Source organism: Acipenser ruthenus, chromosome 4 (genome assembly GCF_902713425.1).
Source record: "Acipenser ruthenus chromosome 4, fAciRut3.2 maternal haplotype, whole genome shotgun sequence".
NCBI classification, from domain to species: Eukaryota; Metazoa; Chordata; class Actinopteri; order Acipenseriformes; family Acipenseridae; genus Acipenser; species Acipenser ruthenus.
In genome coordinates, this window is record NC_081192.1 from 70,577,049 (window position 1) to 70,599,245 (window position 22,197).

The 22,197-nt window shown below is 38.6% G+C and overlaps 1 protein-coding gene across 1 annotated transcript; it reads right to left on the minus strand.

Moving 5' to 3' along the window:
- Positions 1-422: 422 nt before the first annotated feature.
- LOC117400133 (catenin beta-1) lies at positions 423-19,212 on the minus strand. The gene is made up of 16 exons (XM_033999580.3): positions 19,050-19,212; positions 7,435-7,492; positions 6,293-6,517; positions 5,839-6,092; positions 5,491-5,729; positions 4,971-5,172; positions 4,735-4,879; positions 4,550-4,653; positions 3,778-4,116; positions 3,484-3,642; positions 3,283-3,402; positions 2,983-3,133; positions 2,386-2,507; positions 2,239-2,299; positions 1,557-1,787; positions 423-1,118 (listed from the first exon to the last, which is right to left on the minus strand). The coding sequence occupies exons 2-15, from the start codon at positions 7,445-7,447 to the stop codon at positions 1,579-1,581; spliced, it is 2,343 nt and encodes a 780-aa protein (XP_033855471.1). The 5' UTR covers positions 7,448-7,492; positions 19,050-19,212; the 3' UTR covers positions 423-1,118; positions 1,557-1,578.
- Positions 19,213-22,197: the final 2,985 nt, after the last annotated feature.

The window sequence follows — 22,197 nt, forward strand, 5'->3', positions numbered from 1 at the left end:
CCTTATTAGGTACATAAATGGTTGTACCCTTGATTTCGTAGGGTAAAGTTGAAAAGTGGTTTACTTTTTTAGGTATTAACAGCCAACAATGTGTTTAATGTATGAATAGATCAAGTTAAATACTAATCAAAATAAGTTACACTTCCTGTATAGAAGTAAACACTACATCTGCCTATTGGATAGGGGATTGATGTGAATACATGTGCTTAAGTTTTTGTAATTTAGCCAATTGGAGGCTTGAACTAATAAAGTAGTTTGCCATTAACACTTGAAGACCCTCAGACTTCTGGCTTTTGTCTACAGACCTACTGTCATTCCACCATGCTGGCACCTCATTCAGCTTAAACAAATTACATATATATTGTAGTCCTCTAACCTGGTAATAGTGAAATGCATTAAAGAAATCAGGCAGCATTGAAATGTCAGTTTGAGTATTTATTAAGCAGTTTTAACCAAGTTCCCATTAAGCACAGCAGGCTACAACAACTTTGGGATAAAAGATTTATTTAAAAACTACCTTAAGTTGTTTGCAAAGTCAATCCTGCCACCACCCACCCAAGGGCACCCTCCTTCGAACAATACTGCAACACTGGAAAGTTAAACCTGCTTACTTCAGCATTAAAAACGTATTTGGACCATCTAATTTGTTTTATACAAAAGCTACACTTTATTCAAGAATACAGTTTAATTGATTATGTATTAGTGTTCTACACCAGTACTTTATTCGTAAGTTAGAAATGGCTGGAACATTACCACTATAACTTAACACTACAAGAAAGACTCAATACAAAATTACTGCAAAAATAAAAGAAATTAAAAAGTGACTAGACTAGTTTAAAAGCAAGCTAGGTCAGTACCATTACAAAGACTGAATTAAAAAAAAAAAAAAAAGCTAGTTTTAAAATCCATCTTTAGATCCACTCTTATGCTTTCTTCAGGATAGACAGCTGCTCCCAACATCCATTCGCAGTTTACTCCTCAACCAAAAAAAGGACCAGAACAAATTTATTTCAACTGTTCCCATAGGAAAATCCACTTTAGTGCATCAGGCACTTTGAGATACTCTCCCACCCCAACTCCACAGGCCAAATCACAATGCAAGTTCATTCAGACGACAGCTATGGAAGAGAAAAAGAAAACCAAGGTAAGTACAAGTGATAATTCCTAAATGTAGCAAACTGTTAAGTACAGATGTGCCAAAAGCTTTAGGCTTAACCCTTTGCGGTCCAATGTCAGACCAGGTCTGACATTACAATTATTCCTTTCTGGGCCAAATACAGTGAACAAAGGTGTGGGGCTGGAGATGGAGATGCAGTACTGAGTGTCCTGTTGATATGCAGTGTCTTTTAAACCCGTTTTACTGTGAACTTAAACACTTAAAACAACATGTGTAAAATCAACTGTGTGAAAATAAATTGAAATAAATGGACCGCTAAGGGTTAAACTGCTCATTAATAAATAAAAAAAGTCCAGCAGTAGCATTAACATACAAAAAAGTGTGGTTTGTACATAAAGCCATTAAAAGCATGGATAACTAGTACTTTATTTTCTCTTACCTAAAAACAAGGCAGTAGCAATTCAGAGATCCGTATCAAACCAGGCCAGCTGATTGCTATCACCTGGGGGCAACCCATCAATCAGGTCCTGGCCATGTCCAAGATCTGGCAGCCCATCAACTGGGTACTCTGCACCAGGGTGATGACCACCCATGTCATGGTCCATCATTGGGTCCATACCCATAGCATCCTGCCCATATCCACCAGAGTGGAAGGAACGGTAGCTAGGATCTGCAATTACAGTGATTAGGAAGGAGAGAGGAGAGGGGAGAGAGGAGAGAGGAGAGGGGAGAGAGGAGAGAGGAGAGGGGAGAGAGGAGAGAGGAGAGGGGAGAGGGGAGAGGGGAGAGGGGAGAGGGGAGGTTAAAAGCAGCAATTTCAGTTTGAGATTTTAAATGAAAATCAAGCTTACATCATTTAGTTCAAAAGGAAAGGACTAAAAGGTTGTACAGAAAGGGCAGCACACCAACATGCTATGCAGTATGTTAGTCTTGTCTGCTGTGCTGGCTGAAGCTGGATGTCACTTCCAATTGCTTCCTCTGTAGCCACCAGTTGCAAAATGGATATTTCAGGTCTTTATGGTATGGGTGCATGAACCATAAAACCAAACTTTGTAATACATTAACACCATTTGGCTTTAACTGAACCCTCAATGTATTTCAGAAGTAGATTTGTCACATACCATCGTGACGGTATCCAAGAGGTTCTCCCTGGGCTCCAATATCAAGTCCAAGATCTCCAGTCTAGGAAGTTAGGTTATAGTAATACTTTAAGAAACATTGTTTCAGTTATTTGGCAAATCTAACAAAATGACTTGACAACTGCATACCTCATTCCAAGTCATAGGTTCAGTTCTGAACAGAGAGCTTGTCAATTCAACAGACAGACGTTTCTTGTAGTCTTGTGGTTTGTCCTCAGACATACGGAACAAAACTGCAGCAGCATAGGTGGCTGTAAATGTAAAAAAAATAATTACATTTATGGTGATTGAGGTTATGTCAACTGTATATTTCTTAGCAGAAGCCCTTATCCAGGGAGACTTGATTGTTACAAGATATCACATTATTTTTTACATACAATTACCCATTTACACAGTTGGGTTTCTACTGGAGCAAACTGAGGTAAAGTACCTTGCTCAAGGGTACAGCAGCAGTGCCCCCCCACCACTACTCATATTATTTATTTATTTATATATTATATATATATATATATATATATATATATATATATATATATATATATATATATATATAAAATAAATACTGGTCTTAAAGCAAAGCACCTGTGAATCGGATCTATACTTCATCTTACTATGAACAAGCAATGTTGTGCAGCTATATAATTAATGCTTTTATATAAAAAAAAACAAAAAAAAAACACCACATACTACACACAACCCATCCCAAACACCACACACAATACTTACCAACACCTTCATTCCTGGAGTGAAGAAGCTCAGTGAGAGGAGCAGTGGCACCCTCAGCCTCAATTGCCTCTGCAGCTTCCTTATCCTGAGCCAGTTCACAGAGTACTCCTGCAGCTACCCTCTGGATGTTCTCAATTGGCGAATACAGCAACTAAAGAGAAACATTTAGTTAATTGTGTGTTATGCAAACATACTCTTATCCTGGAATAAAAAGAGACCAGTCATTGCTTAGAACTCCATTATGGTTCTTGACCCCATCCCTTGACCAATACTAAAAGTAGACTGAGCTATGCTAGATACCTGAACAAAGAGTGGAATGGTGTTCAGTCCTCTGATGACAATTCTGTTATGAACATCTCTTGCCAGAATGTGCAGAGCTCCTGTGCAGCCTTCAACAATTTCCTCCATACGAACTCCCTCCTGCAATACACATTATTTGTTTAGTGGATGATTAATGCAACAGCCTTTTACTCCATTAGACAAGGACATATTTGAACCTACCACAAACTGCTGTTGTGTTCCACCCATAGAAGTACGGCGCTGGGTGTCCTGATGTGCTCTCACCAACAGCTGCACTAGTCTTGGAATTGCACCCTGTTCACGCAGGGGAGCATGGTTTGCTGGGCATAAAGCCAAGTTGCGAATAAGTCCTACTGTTGCCTGCAAAGCAAAAAAGATCAAATGAGTTCTACTAGGTGGAAAGATTTACATGTGATTAACACCTTCACATGTTTAAATGATTAGTGCAATATAACTTCTGGCGAGAGAGAAAAAGTTAATGTGCACCAAACTTACCTTAATCAGAGGCCAGTGAGATGGAGGATGCAGCAACTTTACTACCACAGGCAGGCCATAGTGGAGACGAACTGCATTTTGAGCCATCTCAGCATCCTGGTGTCTGCTGGTTAGGTGGCGAAGAGCACAGATTGCTGGCTCAGTGATATCTTCCCGGTCACCAGCACGGAGAACAGTACGAACCAAGGCCTCGATACCTCCTACTTGGCACACCATCATTTTGTTCTTGTAGTTGTTACAGGTAAGATTGGATAGAATACCAGCTGCACAAGTCACAACATTAATGTCATCAGAACCCAGGAGCTGGACAAGTGTTCCAAGGAGACCTTCCATACCCTCCTATAAAAATAGGAAAGAACACAATTTAGTTTACTGCAATCAGGATACAAAAATCCTTCAAACTGAGGAATCAACACTGATTGCCATTCACTTTAGGTCAGGTTTTAAAGACATGATCGCACATTTAAGTAGCGAATAGGGTATTGGCCATCTGGTAGCAATCTTTCTTCTGTAGCCAACTATTTTAAAAGGACTAAAGATTACAAGTACTACAATAGCAGTACTGTACTTGTTTCATTTACCCCTACTTATCCTTTAATTCAGGAGGACTAGAATATATTAAAAAAAGCTGACTTTAGAACGTGTGCAAAATTAGACGGAAAGGGTAATTTACTAAGAAATCAATTACCTTCATCACATCTACTTCAACTATGGCTCTATCCTCCTTTGAAATATTAAAGGAGACAAATTTTAGCAAAGTTCAATCTGTTACCTGCTTGGTAGCAGCATCTGAAAGATTTCTCAGGGTCCACAGACAGTTCTGCACCAGGCGCTGACTCTGGTCTGTTAGGTGGAGTCCCAAGGCCTGCATGCCACCTGATAAAATAGCAATGACATTAGGATTCTGAATTTCAGTTGTTTAGGAAACATACTGCAATAAAAAAATTGGAAACATACCAGCTTCAACAATGGCAGGCTTGTTACTGGAACAGACTGAAAGGACCTTCAAGACACGACTGGTGGTCCAAAGCAGCTTTTCATAGGTGTAGGTTCTCATGATGTTAACCAGTGCCTGTGGACCACCACTGGCCAAAATGATGAGCTTAAAATAAAAACACAAAATTTACAGAGAACAATTTGTGTACAGGTTGGGCAATCCCAGTACAACAGAAATTTAAGCCACATTTCCCTACCTTGCTTTCTTGGTTGCCATATGCCAAGATCTGAAGGCAATCTGTTGTGATGGCCAAGAATTTGACATTGGTCTTATTCAGTAGGGCAACCATCTTCTGGAGACCGCCAGCAAGGCGAACAGCCATCTTAGCTCCCTCCTGGTGCAGGAGTAGGTTATGAAGTGTTGTAATGGCATAGAACAGTACTGAGTCAACAGGCGATCTGATTTATAAAATAAAATGAAAGGAAATGATTCAGTAAGAAAAAAAACAGTAAGAAAAAAACACTTCTGCATTAAGACCAAAACTGGACACACTATGCTATAAACTGTAAATGGAACGGCTAGACTAAAGGTGTTTAAGCAATCCAGGGACATCAAAACTGCATGACGCAACAGAGGTCCTGCTACCCGATACAATATCACCCCTGCATTTTAGAAGTCTGCTACCGACAATTACAGCATAACTATTCTGGGGGGGGGAGGGGGGGGGGGGGAGAAAAAAAAAAAAAAAAAAAAAAAAAAAAAAAAAAAAAACTTACCCCAGCATCTTCACTAAGGCAGGGATACCTCCAGACTTGAAGATGGCAAGCAGGCCCTCACGATGGTGCGAGAGGTTATGGAGAGTTCCAGCTGTGCAGCGTGCCGTCTCAACGTCATTTGTGTTTTGCATGGTGCGGACAATGGCTGATACCATCTGGGGTGAGCGCATGATGGCATGGCGGGAGGCTTCTTTTTTAGACAGCTGATGGACCATAACTGCAGCCTTGTTCACAACAACCTTTAAAAGTTAATTTAAATTTATTTTATTAAGTTATTTTAAAAGTTATTTATATATAAAAAAAAAAAACACACACTACACCCAACCACACAAACTCTTGGATCTGTACCTGGTCCTCATCGTTCAAAAGTTTGGTCAACTCTGGGATGGCACGTGTTGCCAGTTCAGCATCATCCTGATAATTGATAAGATTGACCACGGCATGCTTCAGCATCTGGGATGGTTCAGCCAAACGTTGTACATTAGTAGGATGTGCGCCATCAAATTGTGTGGAAGGGATCTGCATTCCTTCATCCAGAGTTTCAGGGAACATAGCAGCTCGTACCCTCTGGGCTCTGGTCATGGCATACTGGCCATCAATATCTGAAAGGAACATCAATTGTTATAGTTCATGAAAATTAAAAGCAAGTCCCATTAAAATAAAACTGTGTTCCAAACAATTTAGTTCACCAACTTTCAGGTGCAGACATTTAGCTATTTTACCATTTTTTGTTAACACAAGATTCTGTGTTACTGCGCTGAGGTGACTGTTCATGTGGCATTAAATTAGCAAGAAGGCATACCAGCAACTTGATCCTGCGTGTAAGACTGTGTGAAGCCCTGCTCCCATTCATACAAGACTTGATTGTCCACATCCTCCTCTTCTGGGTTGCCTTTTCCACTCAGAGAAGGTGCTGTGGTTGTAGCTCCAGAGTGTATACCAGAATCCAAGTACGACTGCTGCTGCCAGTGGCTAACTGCTGCCTTACGGTCTGGCTCCATGGCCATGTCAAGCTCCATCAAATCAGCTGGAAAGAAACCAAAAAAATTATCCATTTATTGAAAGCAACCATCCTACCCAGGACAAAATGTACCTTTTATTTATTTCATATTTATTAAAAAAAAAAAAAAAAAATTCACATATATATATATACACACATATACATATATATATATATATATATACATATATATACATATACATATACACATATATATATATATATATATATATATATATATATATATATATATATATATTCTAGATAGATATAAAATTGCACACACCTTGGTAGAATGGAACTAGTAAAAAAACCAGGACAAATTAGATCATTTATGTAAATGCACATCAGGCACGACGAGTCAAGTACAATATTTAGTTAAGTTATACAATTCTAGTCAAACTTACAAAGCTTTGAAATAATTGCATGTACAATTTCCTTCATTAAATGTGCACAGTGGTGTTTCCACTAGGAAAAACTGGTCGCTAGATGGTTTTACCAGTCACAACTCAAAACAGTAATTTGTGCGACACCTGTCCATTCTTAAAAGCAAACCAACATGCAGCTTCAGTCTGCCTATCAATTAGCTTTTGAAGCCATCTGATGGGTAATTCAGTCAAACTGAAACGCTGCGCCATCTTCAAGAAATACATGTTGGTGCAGGTGTGGCTTTGACTGCATACTGTAGATTTACAAATTTACCTTCAAATATTCCAAGTAGTCTACTCAAAACACCAAATTCAATATTTAGACAATCTGTACACAACAGTTAAATGTTTCTTCCTTTCAAATATATTCCTTGTAATTGGAAACTAGGCATTAAGGAATACTGACTGATGAGAATTGCAGTAGAGCTAATTGAAATTATACTTGCATATATACTTGCATACAAATTGTGCAGGTTTAAAAAAGTTAAATGTGCATCACAGAAAAATGATTCTTACTCTGGGTAGCCATCTTCTCCCTTCAGAGCAACACCTGTGACCTGCAGAGCTTCCTTTTCTGCAGGAAAAGAAAAAAGGTTACACCAGAGGAGTGGAAAGGCAGTCAATCTGAACACACAGAAAGTTGCTAAAAGTTGAGAAGTTAACCACTACTTAGCCAATTCAAAAACCAAGCACAAACATGTCTTAAGTCTTTTTATGGGGAGTCACCCTGCTCACCAAGCTATGCTGTACAGTACATCTACCCTTGAACAAAGGAAACCCAGAACAAGGCCACACACAGTGCCAAGTGTAGCCAAGGCCTTGCAATTCAAAGCATTCCACTTGAACAAACCCCCCCTTTCTGTTAACAATTAAAGCATTTAGACTGCAAGAACCAATTTAAAAAGCAAGAGAAACATTAAGACCCGAATTCAGATTTGGACTAGGATTTGTCAAAAACCCCACACTGGAAAGCAAAATGCTTACCCCGACTTCACCTGGTTATTTAATAAAACATCAGGAATGACTGCCTATAGATTGAGCTAATGAAGCACTGCTCCCCATTTCAACTTAAATAGCTAAATTATCTTCCATTGTTCTCCGACCCCCCCACACATGAAATGTAATCTAAATACAGCAACTCAGAAAGTTGATACTTTAAATGCTGGGTTATTAACACCATGGTGGTCTGGTTTAATATAGAACACACACAAATAAAAAACTAACCCTGCACGTGTGCTCAGCATTCCTACAAGCCTATTCATTTATCACTAAATCAATTAGGATTTTTTTTTTTTTTTTACAACTTCACTTAAATCATAAGTGAAAGTTTTATTTTGATACATTGAAATATTCTAAAAATACAAATGCAATGCAGTGAAGTGTAATTCAACTAATTACAAAACAGATAGTCTTCCATAGTTAATTACAAAATTAAAACAGATGTAGAAATTTACTTGACAATTCCCGTGCACAGGACAGGATATACAAGTATGTAAAAGCTTACCTATATACAATTTGCTGGTGCAGAACATGTCATTAAACTTTACCTGAATAAAAGTATACATAGCACCAGTAGAAAGGCTGCTACACACTAAACATGACTGTTGGGGAACAAGATACCACAGTGACATGACCACATACGAAGCAACAGATTGGCAAACTACCTGATCTATAAAACTACACAAAAATTGCTTTTGCCAAGTGACCAAGACTGGTACATATTCGTCAACATCTGGAAATGAGCATCCTGACAGTATTTTAAAACACATGACATTAAAATCTTACATACCAGGCATATCCAGTTCCTTAGAACTAGACTCCCATGCCATCTTCCATCTATCTAATTGCAATGATCTTTGTCATACTGCTGAGTTTTCCGATGGCAAGAATTTCTCAGTTATTTTGACTTCTGCTTCAACACATTACCGAACAAAGGGTCAAACCTTCGATAATACTAAATTTGCACAACATACTGGTGACCACCATAGCAACTAGTTTATATTAGATTGAAATTATTAATTTTGCAGGTAATCCATATAAATGGAATAAGTCACATGTAGTTTAAAAACACATTATATTGAACAGTAATGTTATAATAAAAAATACATGCTTATGTACTTGCAGTAGTGTTGGACGAGGATGCAATTCTGTTACCGATTATCTGTAAATGACCACAATCAGGGATGTCAAGGTATCAAATTGACGGTATGGAAACAGTCAAAATATACCAGTTATCGTACTGCAGTATGTCATTTTTTTGTAATCCATTTTTAAAATGGCTATTTAAAGAAATACTCAAGTCAAGTAATTAAGAAAAATAAAAGCTTCAAAACAAATAACACTGGTACTACAGTTCTATCAGGCACTACCTAACTGGAAGTCGTGTTCACGCCAGCTCACACAGGCTCAGCAAAATAATGCTGCTTTTTTATTTCACCAAAATATTAACATTTTCTGGGCTGTCTGGAACGATAGGGGGTAAGGATGTGGCCACTGCAAATGAATACCCTCTTCATCTTAGTTTGGACGGCATCCTATTAGTTAAGAGAAGCAAAGTGTTACCTAGCAATAGCCAAAATCGAGAGTTTAAAAGACATGCAATGCCCGCCCACTGATTTCTCAGCAGAGTGCAAAACTTAATGATAAGACTGCAACTGCAAATTTTTTTTTTTGGACTGCATGTTAACAGCACACAAAGGAAAAAATAAAGTTAAAAAAAAGGTTGGGTAGGACACCGCTGCAAAGTAAAGCTGCATCTAGGGGACTTTTTAAATGGGAATAAAATCGTATTCATTTACTACATAAAACCAAAATCCCTACAACACTATCAACTCAGACGGCTCACCAATGGACAAACTGAATAATAATAAAAAAAACACGCTCATATCACCTTACTGTAAACTCTGTAAGCATGGTATAGAAAAATAGCTGCGGTTACAAAAGCGTGGCAGTTTATACCGTGGTTTACCGTGGCATCCCTACAGCTGAATAAACCAACTGTATGCAACGTGTCTTGTTGCTAACTTGTTTAGCAAACAGGTTTAAAAATGCTTCAGTTTAAACAATTTCTAAATTGAGATTCAAAATATCAGCTATTTAACAGTTTCACATTTCAAATAGATTGTTGTTGTAGCCCCCGGTTGGTCTCTTCATATACAACTCTTGGCAATTTATATATAGTTGCAACTTAAATGATCAATTAATACTTCCACCATGACCTGCAACTTCCATAATGCAGGGTACCCTTATGTATCTAACATTTTATTCCCCTGGTCCTAGTGTTAAATAAACGCTAATATTCTCCAAAACATAGCGCCGTGAAAGAGTTAACTGGGTGAACATCTTTTTGCAAACTGTAGATGAGGTTTCTCCCCCACCCCCAATCTGTCTTAACTTTCTGAAACCCGTTTCTTGTACACTGTAGAGGGGCCTGCCACTGTACTGTGACTTAACACTGGTTTGTGAAGAGATAAATATACAGTGGTGCTGTAGCCTATTCCGAAACCAAACCATTCACAACTAAGGCAATACATCAATGTATCGATGCATCATATTGTTTGTGTAAAGGATTAACAAAGAAACTTCTTTAAAATTTGGAATTTGCAATTTTATTTTTTTGCATTAAAGCAGAGCTTCTCTGCTTCCATCAGAGCTGACTCTCTGAATCTGCATGCAATTGAGCTCACCAAATAACGATACCTGTAGTAGAAAGACAATTTTTTGAAAATCCCCCATTCGACGTAAAAATCAGTGTTGTAGAACATGTACCAATGTCTCTGCGGGTAGCTGTTAACATTATAACCATTTACAGTTTTGCTACTGAAGTTACTTAATTTCTCTTTTAGCACCCAAGTCACTGCTCTGTATTTTTTTTTTTTTTTTTTTTTTTTAAATTAGTGAGTAGTTTCTTGATGTGAACTAGATGCAAAGAAATGCAAAGTCCTTTTCAGATTAATTTATTTCATTTCAATTTATATATGCAGCTTCATTCCAGAAAAAAATGCTCAAAGCAAAAAACAGTAGAGATCACACTTTCATATGCTAACTGCACAGAGCAAAACAAGTTCAAAACAAAATACAATACTGTAGGTTTGATCCTCCAGGACTTGATAGGTCTCCAATACTAGTCTGAATAAAAGTAAAAAGTGAGCTGAGCGAACCTTGAAGTAGCCACTGACCTCAGCCCCCCTCCTTCCTTCTCTTTGTGGGTTTAAAATCACTATGTGGAGGGTCTCGTACATGTCAAAGAAAACTGGATCTGGCTTGCACTGCCTAAGATGGTATTATCTTTGTGTGGCCCTTTGTTCTTAACCTATGTTATCTCTTGAGCGCATCAGTGTCTTCAGCAAAGTGCTGTTGTGTTTATTCTAGCAGTCAGACGGTCGTCGTCAGCGCAATTAAAATACAATCTCGCATTTACCTGCTAGTATACCTCCTCTGAAGAATCGCTTTTAAAAAAAAAAAAAAGAAAAAAAAAAGTACAAACCTGTAAATACGTGTATCTTATATTGCATTCAAACTTTTCCATGTTTATCCAACATGCGCTTTCCAAATTAAAGTCTTAATTCTCAGGAACTTCCATTGAAAGTCATTTTAGATGATCCTCATGTAAAATGCCCTCTGTTCCGACAGCCAAAACCCTCTTCTGCTGGTACACTACATGGCACTTTTTAAATGCAGGGAGCAGTGGAACCATTTACACATTGCACTGCATAAAACAATTGGATAGGGATGAAAAAGTAAAGGTCTTTTACATCTGCATTTTAGAAAATGCACTGCTGTTACTGTTTTGCGTTTTAATGCCCTGCCTCGTTTCTGTCGATTGGTTGTTACCAACTAGTAATGGATTTAAAAACAACTTATTTTGCTTTGACCCCCAACTTGTACAAAGTCAACATAAAGGTAAAAAACTATTCCTAAACTGATTTAAATCAATTTAATATGCATTTTTTTATATTATATATATATATATATATATATATATATATATATATATATATATATATATATATATATATATATATATATATATATATATATATATATATATATATATATGCGTTACTTGCAATGTTACACAGTAATCAACAGCTCCACATGTATTACTGCATTTTTTTTTTACCCTTTCATAAAATCTATGCACCTGGTTTTTTGGAGAACTATCAATAGCAAAAAATTAGGCAACAAGCTGCAGAAGGGTTGAAGAGCATATACAGCAGCACTTTACAAGGCAAACAAACTCTGGTGCTTTCAGTTTGGTCTACTGCCAAGGCTGCTGTGGCCACCGACTGTGTACAAGGTTTTTTTTGTCAACAGTTGAGAAGCTGGAAGCTTTAAATCGGTTCATGTCAGGAAATGGTTGAGAGTTCCACGCTGCCTCAGCAGAGTGGGACTTTATGGTAAAGGAATACTGCAGCTACCAGTCTCTGCTCTAACTGAGGAGTTTAAGTGCATCGGTGATATTATGGGGCAAGTTGAGCATGGAAGAGGGGGTCTTGGTCTCAGTTCAGCTCCTCCTACATGGCACAAGGCAACCCCAGCTCAAGGAAGGAAGCTTTTAGTCAGAGGTGCAAAAGCAGGCGGAGAGGATGAGGTGTGTACAGGCCGTTTCCCAGGCCAAGCACGGAGAACGGATGAGATGGGAGAGTGTGCAACAACGCAAGATCGGCTGTCAAGACCTATTTATTTCTTAGCAGGCGCCCTTATCCAGGGCCCTTACCCTATGGGCAATGGAACAGAGCAGGATCAGTTTCCTCATCAGAACCAAAACCTGAGTGGGTGAGGATCCCTCATGTCCTTTCTGTTTATCACCTGCAACATTAAGGCACATTGACAGGATGCAAGGTGGGTCTTAGCCAAGGACCGTTTACATGGCGCCATGACCAGGTTCTGCAATGTTTGGCCTTGGCATTGGAAGACAAGTGTAACATGACCAATAAGTTGCCACCAGTTCCATCAAAGCATTACACAGAAAATATTCCTCTGTCCAGGAAAGCAACCACCAAGAAAAGGTGTTAAAACCAAGCCTTGCCCAGGACAACTGGAAGCTGCTAGGAGACTGGAAAACGTTGGCCAAGGGCTTATTTTTCCACCTGAGATTGCCACCACTAAACTTCGACCAGACATTGTCTTGTGGTCTGGATCAGCATGCCTTGTTCATCGGGTAGAGTTAACCCTTTGCAGTCCATTTATTAAGTGCGCGTCAGGTCCAATTTATTTTCATACGCGCAGTTAATTTTAGACGCGTTGTTTAAAATTATTTTTGTCCCCACAGTCAAACGGGTTTAATAGGCTCTGCATATCAACAAAGCACTCACTAAGCATTTCCAGCCCCGCCCCACTCTTTCATTCGCTATAGCTTTCAGATATGCTAAGAAATAAATAGTCGTACATACCGATCAATCATCTCCTGATCACTCGTTTCATCACCAAACTCCTCAATAATGCAATCCAAGTCATTATTTTATTACTATAACATCTCAAAAAAGCTCTGCAAATGTCCGTGATAGTCTGTGCGCTGATACACTACAGCCACCTTGCTTCCTTATGACCGCCACTATGTAATGCCAGGGGCATGTATGACTATTCATGAGATACGCCGTTTTTTTGATGATGTCGGACAGGGTCCGACAATGGACCGGATAGGAATAATTGCAATGTCGGACCAGGTCCGACAACGGACCGCAAAGGGTTAACAGTGCCATGGGAGGATGCTGTGGCTGAGGCGTATGAGGAAGAAACTTTGGCACGCTCAACTAGCTGCTGAGGCAGAACAGCAAGGATGGAGAGTCCGGGATTACCCAGTGGAGGTGGGTTGTCAAGGCTTTGTGGCACACTCTACAACCCAGTTTCTCAGATGTCGGGTTCAGTGGCCAAGAGTGGCGTCACACAGTGAAGAACTTCTATTAAGCAGTAGAAGAAAGGAGTAGCAACTGGCTGTGGTTGAGACGTAAATTCTGGCTGGGGATCTCAAACAATAGAAAGAAAGCACCTCTGATGTACGGGAAAGCAAGCTGGGCTGAGGAGTGTGGGACAGAGGGGGGTGATGCTGGGACGCCAGAAATCACTGGTCGAGCCCTCTTGAGGTGTCGTGGGCTAGTCAACAAAACAGAGGATGGAAGGTGCCCACTTGAAGACCCCAGAGATGTACCCTACTTGGCTCAATCCAGACAGTTGTCATGCTGATACACTGGGGAGACCAGACTGTGGTTGTTCCCTGGAGCCAGCATCGCAGCAGTTGTGTGTGCTGATGCGCTGGGGAGGCAAAAAAAGCTGATCCCTGGAGCAGAGTTCAAATCAGCATGAAGTTTTAATATCTACTCATGTAATGGAAATCTTGATCTCCACAAAAAAAAAAGCTATTAAACAGGATACAACTCTGGGAGATTGTTCTTCCCAGTGCTATTTGTCTTTGAATTGGGACAGTTCTCAAATTAACGGAGATTGCTTTTCAGAGTAAGACAGGTCGCGTAGCACAAAAAGTACAGGATTAAATTAACAAGTGTGACTAAGGTCATCAACAGTCATTTAATTGGGACAGCCACTTATGAGGATATTTTTCCTTCTCCCCGAGGCATCCCGATAGAGGCACCAACTAATATACAGAGGTGTGTGCCATATTAAAACACTGAAGAGCTCACTCCAAACACTTACAAAAGCACAATGGCCAGTTTAAGGGGAAGTGGAAGACAAAAACATTTCAGGCCATGCCTGCCAATGACAGAGTTTCACACATTACAACTGACATTAACTGTCTGATAATCACCAATTGTTACCAAAAACCACATTACACACCTCATTCATATACTAGAGGTCCATTGCTGCCATTAAAATCCAGATAACTGGAACTAGTCACACATTAACACATACTATATCCAAACTGCTAAAATGCAAGGACAAACCACTCAACCCAGGATTCAACTAGACCACTGAAACATGCAATGAACTTACCCAGAATACTTTAATACTGTAAAAAGTACAAAGAAAACTAGTCTACAAAAGCAACACTGTACTACTCTCCTAGTCAGTTACATTAGTAATTAACACTAGCTTTTTCCTGCTATGACTTCTAGCAAGATTTGTCCCTGTGCACCATTTTAGGGCTCTGTGGCTGCAGCTCCCATCTCAATAGGTCCTCTGCTACACAAAACACAGCACTCTGGCTGCTTTGTACTGAGATTTGCAGCTCAGAGTCCTCTGTCAATGTCCTAAGGCAGCATTAGTAATATCAAATAAACAGTAAACATGTAATCATAAGAGCTGTCTGTTACAGTACATGGTCAGATCAGAACTTGACTAATGTGGAGCATTGAAGCTGCAGCACCTGGTTTCCCATATTACAACTGTACACAGTTTAAAAAAAAAGTGCATTCACCAATTCAACACACACTTTCTCACTTTCTGGGCTAAGTTGATACAAAAGGGTACAGGGCAGTATTAAATTTGCATACATATAAATTACTGGTATCTAGTTGTGGCCAGTAATTCAGTCTTAGCAGTGTGCGACACCCAGTCGGGAAAAACTCAATTGTGACGTCAAACCAAAACTGAGCACAACTGATCTGTGCATACTGTGTGCGGCGGGCTTAACACGTTTTGGTCAGGTGACAAATACAATGAACTGTTATGATCTACAATACACACCTGAAGTTTAATATTCAAATTATGAATGTGTTACTAACAGTTATTTTAACTGCACCAGGAGTTGCTACATGCTGTATTGAAGAAAGAAAACAAGCCTGTTTTTCATAATCTACTTTGTAATTTATTGGGACCCCCAAAATTTCAGCTGGGACCTTTTTTTTTTGTCGAGTCCTGGACCCTCTATTTTAATACAGCAACTTTTGTTTAAGTAATATGCATTATACAAATAAAGATTGAAATTTGCATGCAAGTGACATTTAATGTGTGATTTATAGTACTCAGTCAAACTATTTCTTTTACAGAAAATAAAGTGCGTGAATGGCGTCCGACGAACCTTTGAAGGTTCAAAACAATCTTCAAATTCCTGGCTAGCAAACAAGCCTTCAAACCTTCCAAAACAGCCCTAAAAGATTGTCAACTTCCTTTACTCCAAATACCTTAACTTGTTCAATGCAGACTAGTATAGAGGTGCAAGAGAGCAATTTAACTGGAAGCAGCAGACCGACAATTCTAGACTAGACAAACCCAAAACTACAATGAATTCAACATTTAAAAGTTCTGGAGTTGAATATAAATTAAATACCTACCAACACTGACTTAAACCTTAAGGAATTGCTTCACAATATCTGAAATGTAACATTGATAGACAGCAAAACATATGGTGCTGGCATCTTGCACATAGGCCAGTTATGACTGCCCAGAAATGGTCTGCATTTTGGTCTTAATTGCCCACACAGTCATGGAGCCATCATATTTTATGCAGTCTCTGAACCACCTGGGCTCTGAACTGTCTTAACTCATGTGTGAAATGCTATGCCGGTGGAGCACTTTTAAAATAGTTAACTGTAATCTATGGCTAATGGGTGACTATTTCAAGCATACTTGTTTAAGTTGTCTTGCTTCAAAAACTACAATCATTCTCTAGGTCTTACAAAATGTATCGCTACACAACATGTTTTGAATATGTTATCTTGTTTAATAAAACGTTAATGAAAAAATGTTTTAGAACAAATACCAGATAACATACTAAAGTGTAACTCTTGTACATATTGATAGAACGTGTATATTACAACTGTTTTTTCTGTGTACTTTGTACATTAGTTTATATATATTTTTTTTTTATTTCTTAGCAGACGCCCTTATCAAGGGCGACTTAATCGTAAGCAAATACATTAAGTGTTACAACACAAGTAATACAATAAGAGCAAGAAATACAATAACTTTTGTTCAAGTGTGACAAGTTGGCCATCTGTAATAAACGCTGGCATGGTTTCTAAAAATTAGCCTTTCCCCACTGTTCCCTTTAAGTGTATCGGGGTATTTCGCGTTTGATAAATAACTGAATATTTCTTTAAAGTTGGGCTCCAACAGCTTTTACCCATAGTGTTGAAACACTGTACGTGGTTGGGTTGTGATGTTGCATTGCATTTATTATATATATATATATATATATATATATATATATATATATATATATATATATATATATATATATATATGCGCAACACATTGACGAAATAAAACCAATAGGCTAAAATGTATTAAATGTAGCTGGTTTTATTTATTTAAGCAGTGATTAGAAAATATGGTATATGTGCGTATTATAAAACGGTTTATTGATTTGATTGTGTTACATGAAGTGTTTTCGGCGCACGTAGTTGCTAGTGTTTTGGTCTTTAAAAGGGAGAGTTTAACGTGAATTCAAAGTGCAGCATAGTGTTTTGAACGCTCATTACACTCGAGTGTTGTCAACTTCCATTCCATTCAGTGTTTTATACTGTAGTGTTGTGGGCGTCCTCCATCGATACTGAAGCGCTACAGTGGGCGTAGATTGAAAGTCAACATCCCGTGACCGTACACCGGACGTGACGGGTTTTGCTGTCCGTGTTACAATATATCTTTTTTCTAAATACAATTGCTGATCAAGAACGAGGTAGTATATGGAGTCTAGAATAAGTTAAGGAATTGTTCAACTTTACGGGCTGACGAGGAGCTGTTCACAAAACAAAAGGTGGTACTGTGTGTGCTGCTGTACTTTTATGGGCGAATCGCCGTTGCTATTTGGCTGACTGAACGGGTTATGGCGGCATTATACCGTATAGATGGCGCAATTTCGTTTTGTGTGAATGGGCATTTTAAATTTTTAAACCAGTAGCAGCATTTGTGCGTGAAGGCGCAAGACGCAGCAGCAGCACTTCTAACTTGCTCCGGTATAGTTCAGCAAGGGCCTTCACTGGCAACGTTACCCTGACAAGTCACTGATTTAGTTAGTCCATCACCATACATCACTTTACTACAACATTATATTTTGTTTAAACGAATACAGGACTAGACGTCTTAATTTCACAAAACGTTATATTAGTACATTTAAATATCGATTTGAACAACATGATCAGGATAATGGCCCGGCGGCAGCAGACTACGTACTAGACTGCTTATTTCTCACAAAGTTAAACTCACTTGATGAGCAGTACATCATTGGAAGTTTAAGGAACATATTTACAGCGTGCAAACAAAATACTCAAACCAATGACACTCCATTTTTACAAACGTGGTAATTTGTTGCTAGTTTGTAAAGACATATTCATGGCTTGACCTGCTACGCTTAGTCTTGATGTTCACAGCAGATCAAAAGCCACTACTCTTCAGCTCCCCACCCCCACAATCACATACCAACAAGCGCTTTAATTTCCAGTATGCAACCTACCAGTCTCCAGACAGACTTTTCACACATGCTCCTCTTCGACTTCCTTTCAAATCACAAAGGCTAAAGAATTTCAGCTCCAACTCAGGCCTCAGTTTAAAAAGCGTACTTGGTTTAAAGGCAACATTTGTATTCACCTTCTCCCTGGCTTTATGACGCTGTAAATATTTAAAGCCACATTTAATTTTTTTTTTAATTTTTTGTTGCAATTTATAACCATACCATGCCTGCATTGAATGTGCCAATTATATAAAAAATAAATTAAACTACTTACTGTAGCTAGGTAACGGTTTCCACCGGCACATTAACTTTCTAGTTACGCAAAAAAAGTGCCATTACAAATAATATAATTATAGCCATTTAAATGGACTAAACGTAGATAACGTATACACAATAGATAAAATCAACGTTGTAGATAACCGAGTTGATAATTATTTCGGGAAGAGGGCGGCGTTCTACGGTAATACAAATGTAACAAATCCCATTTAAAAAAAGCACCAAACAATAACACCGCGATAACCATACCCATCACAAAAAATGTTTATCAGCGGCCGCAGGAAAGTGAAATTCTTTCTTGGCATGGGTACCGACATCAATTTGTTATTTAATTTGAAGGCTTAATTTATAGACGCACAACTTGTATCGGTTTATATAAAACAATGAAACAAAGAAAATAACTTCTCCGGTTCCAACACAGGCGCACAAAATAGAAACTCGTTCTGAGACTAGGTTTCACATCCATGGCAGACGATCCTTTTCGACACGACGAGCTCGAAAAACTTACCTGACACAAAAAAGGTATTTCCCTCTTTCAGGCAGTAATATTCAACCACCAACTCGTTTATTTTCAGAAAACGATAAACCACCTTTTTGTGAACCCGAACTTCTCCAATGCTGCCGCAGCTTACCCCTTCCACACTAAACAGTGAAACTCAAAATGGCGTCTCTGAGAGAAAGCTCTTATAAGAACCCCGCGGGGCTGATGTATCCCGCCGCTCAAAAGAAAAATAGATCCCTAAATTGCGTTGACAAATCGGGGTTCGGGTGTTGACTCTTTTAAAACATTAATGTTATGTTTTATACTGTTTATTTTAAAAGCAGTTGTCTGGTTTTGCAAATGTAAAGTTGAACATTACACAGTACCATCGTAGCGAAAGGATACAGTGGATGTACTGACGGCAAGGTACCTATTCTCATTATGTTGGAATGTGTTTGTGAGGAGGAGGTGCAGATGAGCGAGAGTAGGTGCGACTGCGTGCAATACCACTACCTCACGGAAAACTGGAAAACGTTGTAAGCAAACTGCGGTCTGAGTTGCCAAGTCCGCTTATAATAAGCGGGATTAGGCTTGTTTTTTTTCTGAGAGTCGCGATTGGAATTTGCATAAACGCCCATACTTTAATGTGGGTTGCGCGTGTTTGGGGCTTGTTTTGAACGAGGTCGCGTTTTCTGTCAGAAATCTGGCAACCCTGACTCCGGTATTAAACTACAGTTCTTGTACTTTATACATCTCTTTGTGCTTCATATAGGAAAAAAAAAAAAAAAACGGAAACCTAAAATATTTCTTTGAGCTTTGATATTGTAAAGTGCATAACTTTGGTCGATTCGTCTAAATACTTTTGGTTTTGTAGATCTGCACTTATAGCTGAGCAGATGGGTCACGTTTTTTGAGTGACATAATGCCTGGACCCATTGGCCACACGCAGGACGCCGAGAGATCCCATATATTATTTGTTTATTTAGCAGACGCCTTTATCCAAGGCGACTTACAGAGACTAGGGTGTGTGAACTATGCATCAGCTGCAGAGTCACTTACAACTGCGTCTCACATGAAAGACGGAGCACAAGGAGGTTAAGTAAATATACTGGGATCTTCAAATAGTATTTCTCAGTCTTTACGCAGTTCAGTACAGTGAACCGGAGTTCTTTGTCTGGACATTTTAAACAGCGTTTACTTTAAGTCATTTGACTGATAAATATGTTTTTCAATTATGTTGTGTTTCCAAGCTAAATTTTAAAATATAATTGGAATTATAACACTTTAGTGTCAGGTTGTATTTTTTTTCCCTGAATTCTTACATTGGAAATCACTCACATTTTATTGATGCAAGTACAAAAAACAGTCTTAAGGCATGCTTTATTTCAGAAAAGAGAGAAAAGCCTAAATTAGATTTTGAAAACGTTTATTGAAACAGTATCAATTGATGGGTAGCCAATCAGCCAAATTATATTATAATATATAAAAGAATATAAATTGATTTGATGGCAGAGTGCAATTCAGAAACAAATATTTAAATGAGTAGAATTTTTAGAAATTGTACAATAAGACATTCAATGTTCAAATCAATTTGCAATGTTAATTTTCAGTGGTTTCATCATCAAATTGATGAACTGTTATGGGATTACAGCATCCCTCCCCTCCCTGGCTTGGGCAAATTTCAATACATTGCAGATTTTGCTGACGACAACTACATCTTGTTAAAGAACAGCAGAGACTGCCAGTACATACCAGATCCTGTAGGGCTCAGAAAAAGCACTGTCACTGTGCCAGTATCCTCCATTCTCCACCCCATGGTCTAGTGGAGATCATTTTTGTTTAGTTTGCCGTGATGCCGCTTCACATGTTGTTTGAAACTGTCCTCACATGGTGGTAGCTTTGCAAGGCCAGTATTATTTTTGTTAACAGTTTAACTCGCAGCTTATTCACATTTTCATGTTTTTTTCTTTCCTTATCTTTAGAGTCTTACGTGACAGCTGTGATTTTGAGAGTATCATCTCCCCTGAGCGATGTAAGATCTTTAAACATGTCTGGACCCTTTTCTTGAATTACTGTACTTTGAAAAACATATATTTTTTTCCATTTCCAAAAATAGTAGATGTTGTGTCACATCCAATGAGGGCATGAGGAGTAGGAAGTATATTACAAAATACTACAGACAAAGATCAACATATTTCATGGAGTGGAATAAATCATAAGTATCTGGTGTCTTAATGACAATTCTCCCCTTGCTTCCAGTTTCAGCAAAAAAGATGTTTACATATATGTTTACAGATGTATACATACTGTATATTCCAATACTTCTTGCACGCCATTAGCAATGACACATTTTGTGGCCTCAGGCCCAAATTTATAAAGGGGAAAAACAGACCTCAAAAAGCCACGTATTGTGCGTGTTTAGTACGGCCGCACTCAGCATCAAAATAACAAACTATTTTATAAGACTAATTAGGTGAAGCAGGCAATTCTGCAATCAAACCATTTAAATACCCCTCACCGCAATTAGCGGTGGAGAATTACACACCTCTCACAATAAATAGTGGGTTTGGGTCAACCCTGTGTGTGTAGGCTACACATTCCAAAAGAAAATGAATGGCACACAAAGACCTCAGCCTGGTACTAGCCATGGTGATGAGGATGCTCGGAAGCGAAAACTGAAATTTACCAATATGGAAGTGGAGATTTTGGTACAAGCAGTACTTGTAACACATGAAGATGTGTTACAAGCTCGAAATACATCACCAGGACAAATGAATAAAATATGGAATGTGTGGTAGCTTCTTAATAAACAAATGTACCACTTTAGAGTTTGTAGTAGGTTGCTTATACATTACGACCCATCATCCAGTTACTGTGCTTTGCATATTAGTTCAACTTCATATTTCATATAGAATAATTTCAGGCGTACAGACTTTTCAAATTTCAGAAACAATACGTTTTATTTACTTACATCCATGGCAGTGAAACGGGTGGATAATCCGTCCATTGTTGTACAGCAATATGTTTAGCAACAATAACTCCATACAGCTTCATACGAACAGTCTTCAGTTTAAGTACGACATATATCCATGGAGACATGGCGGCATACCCCACACTAAAAGTATATTTATTGGTAGGACCGATAAAAGATCACGTGGTAGTAGGGTGGAAGAAA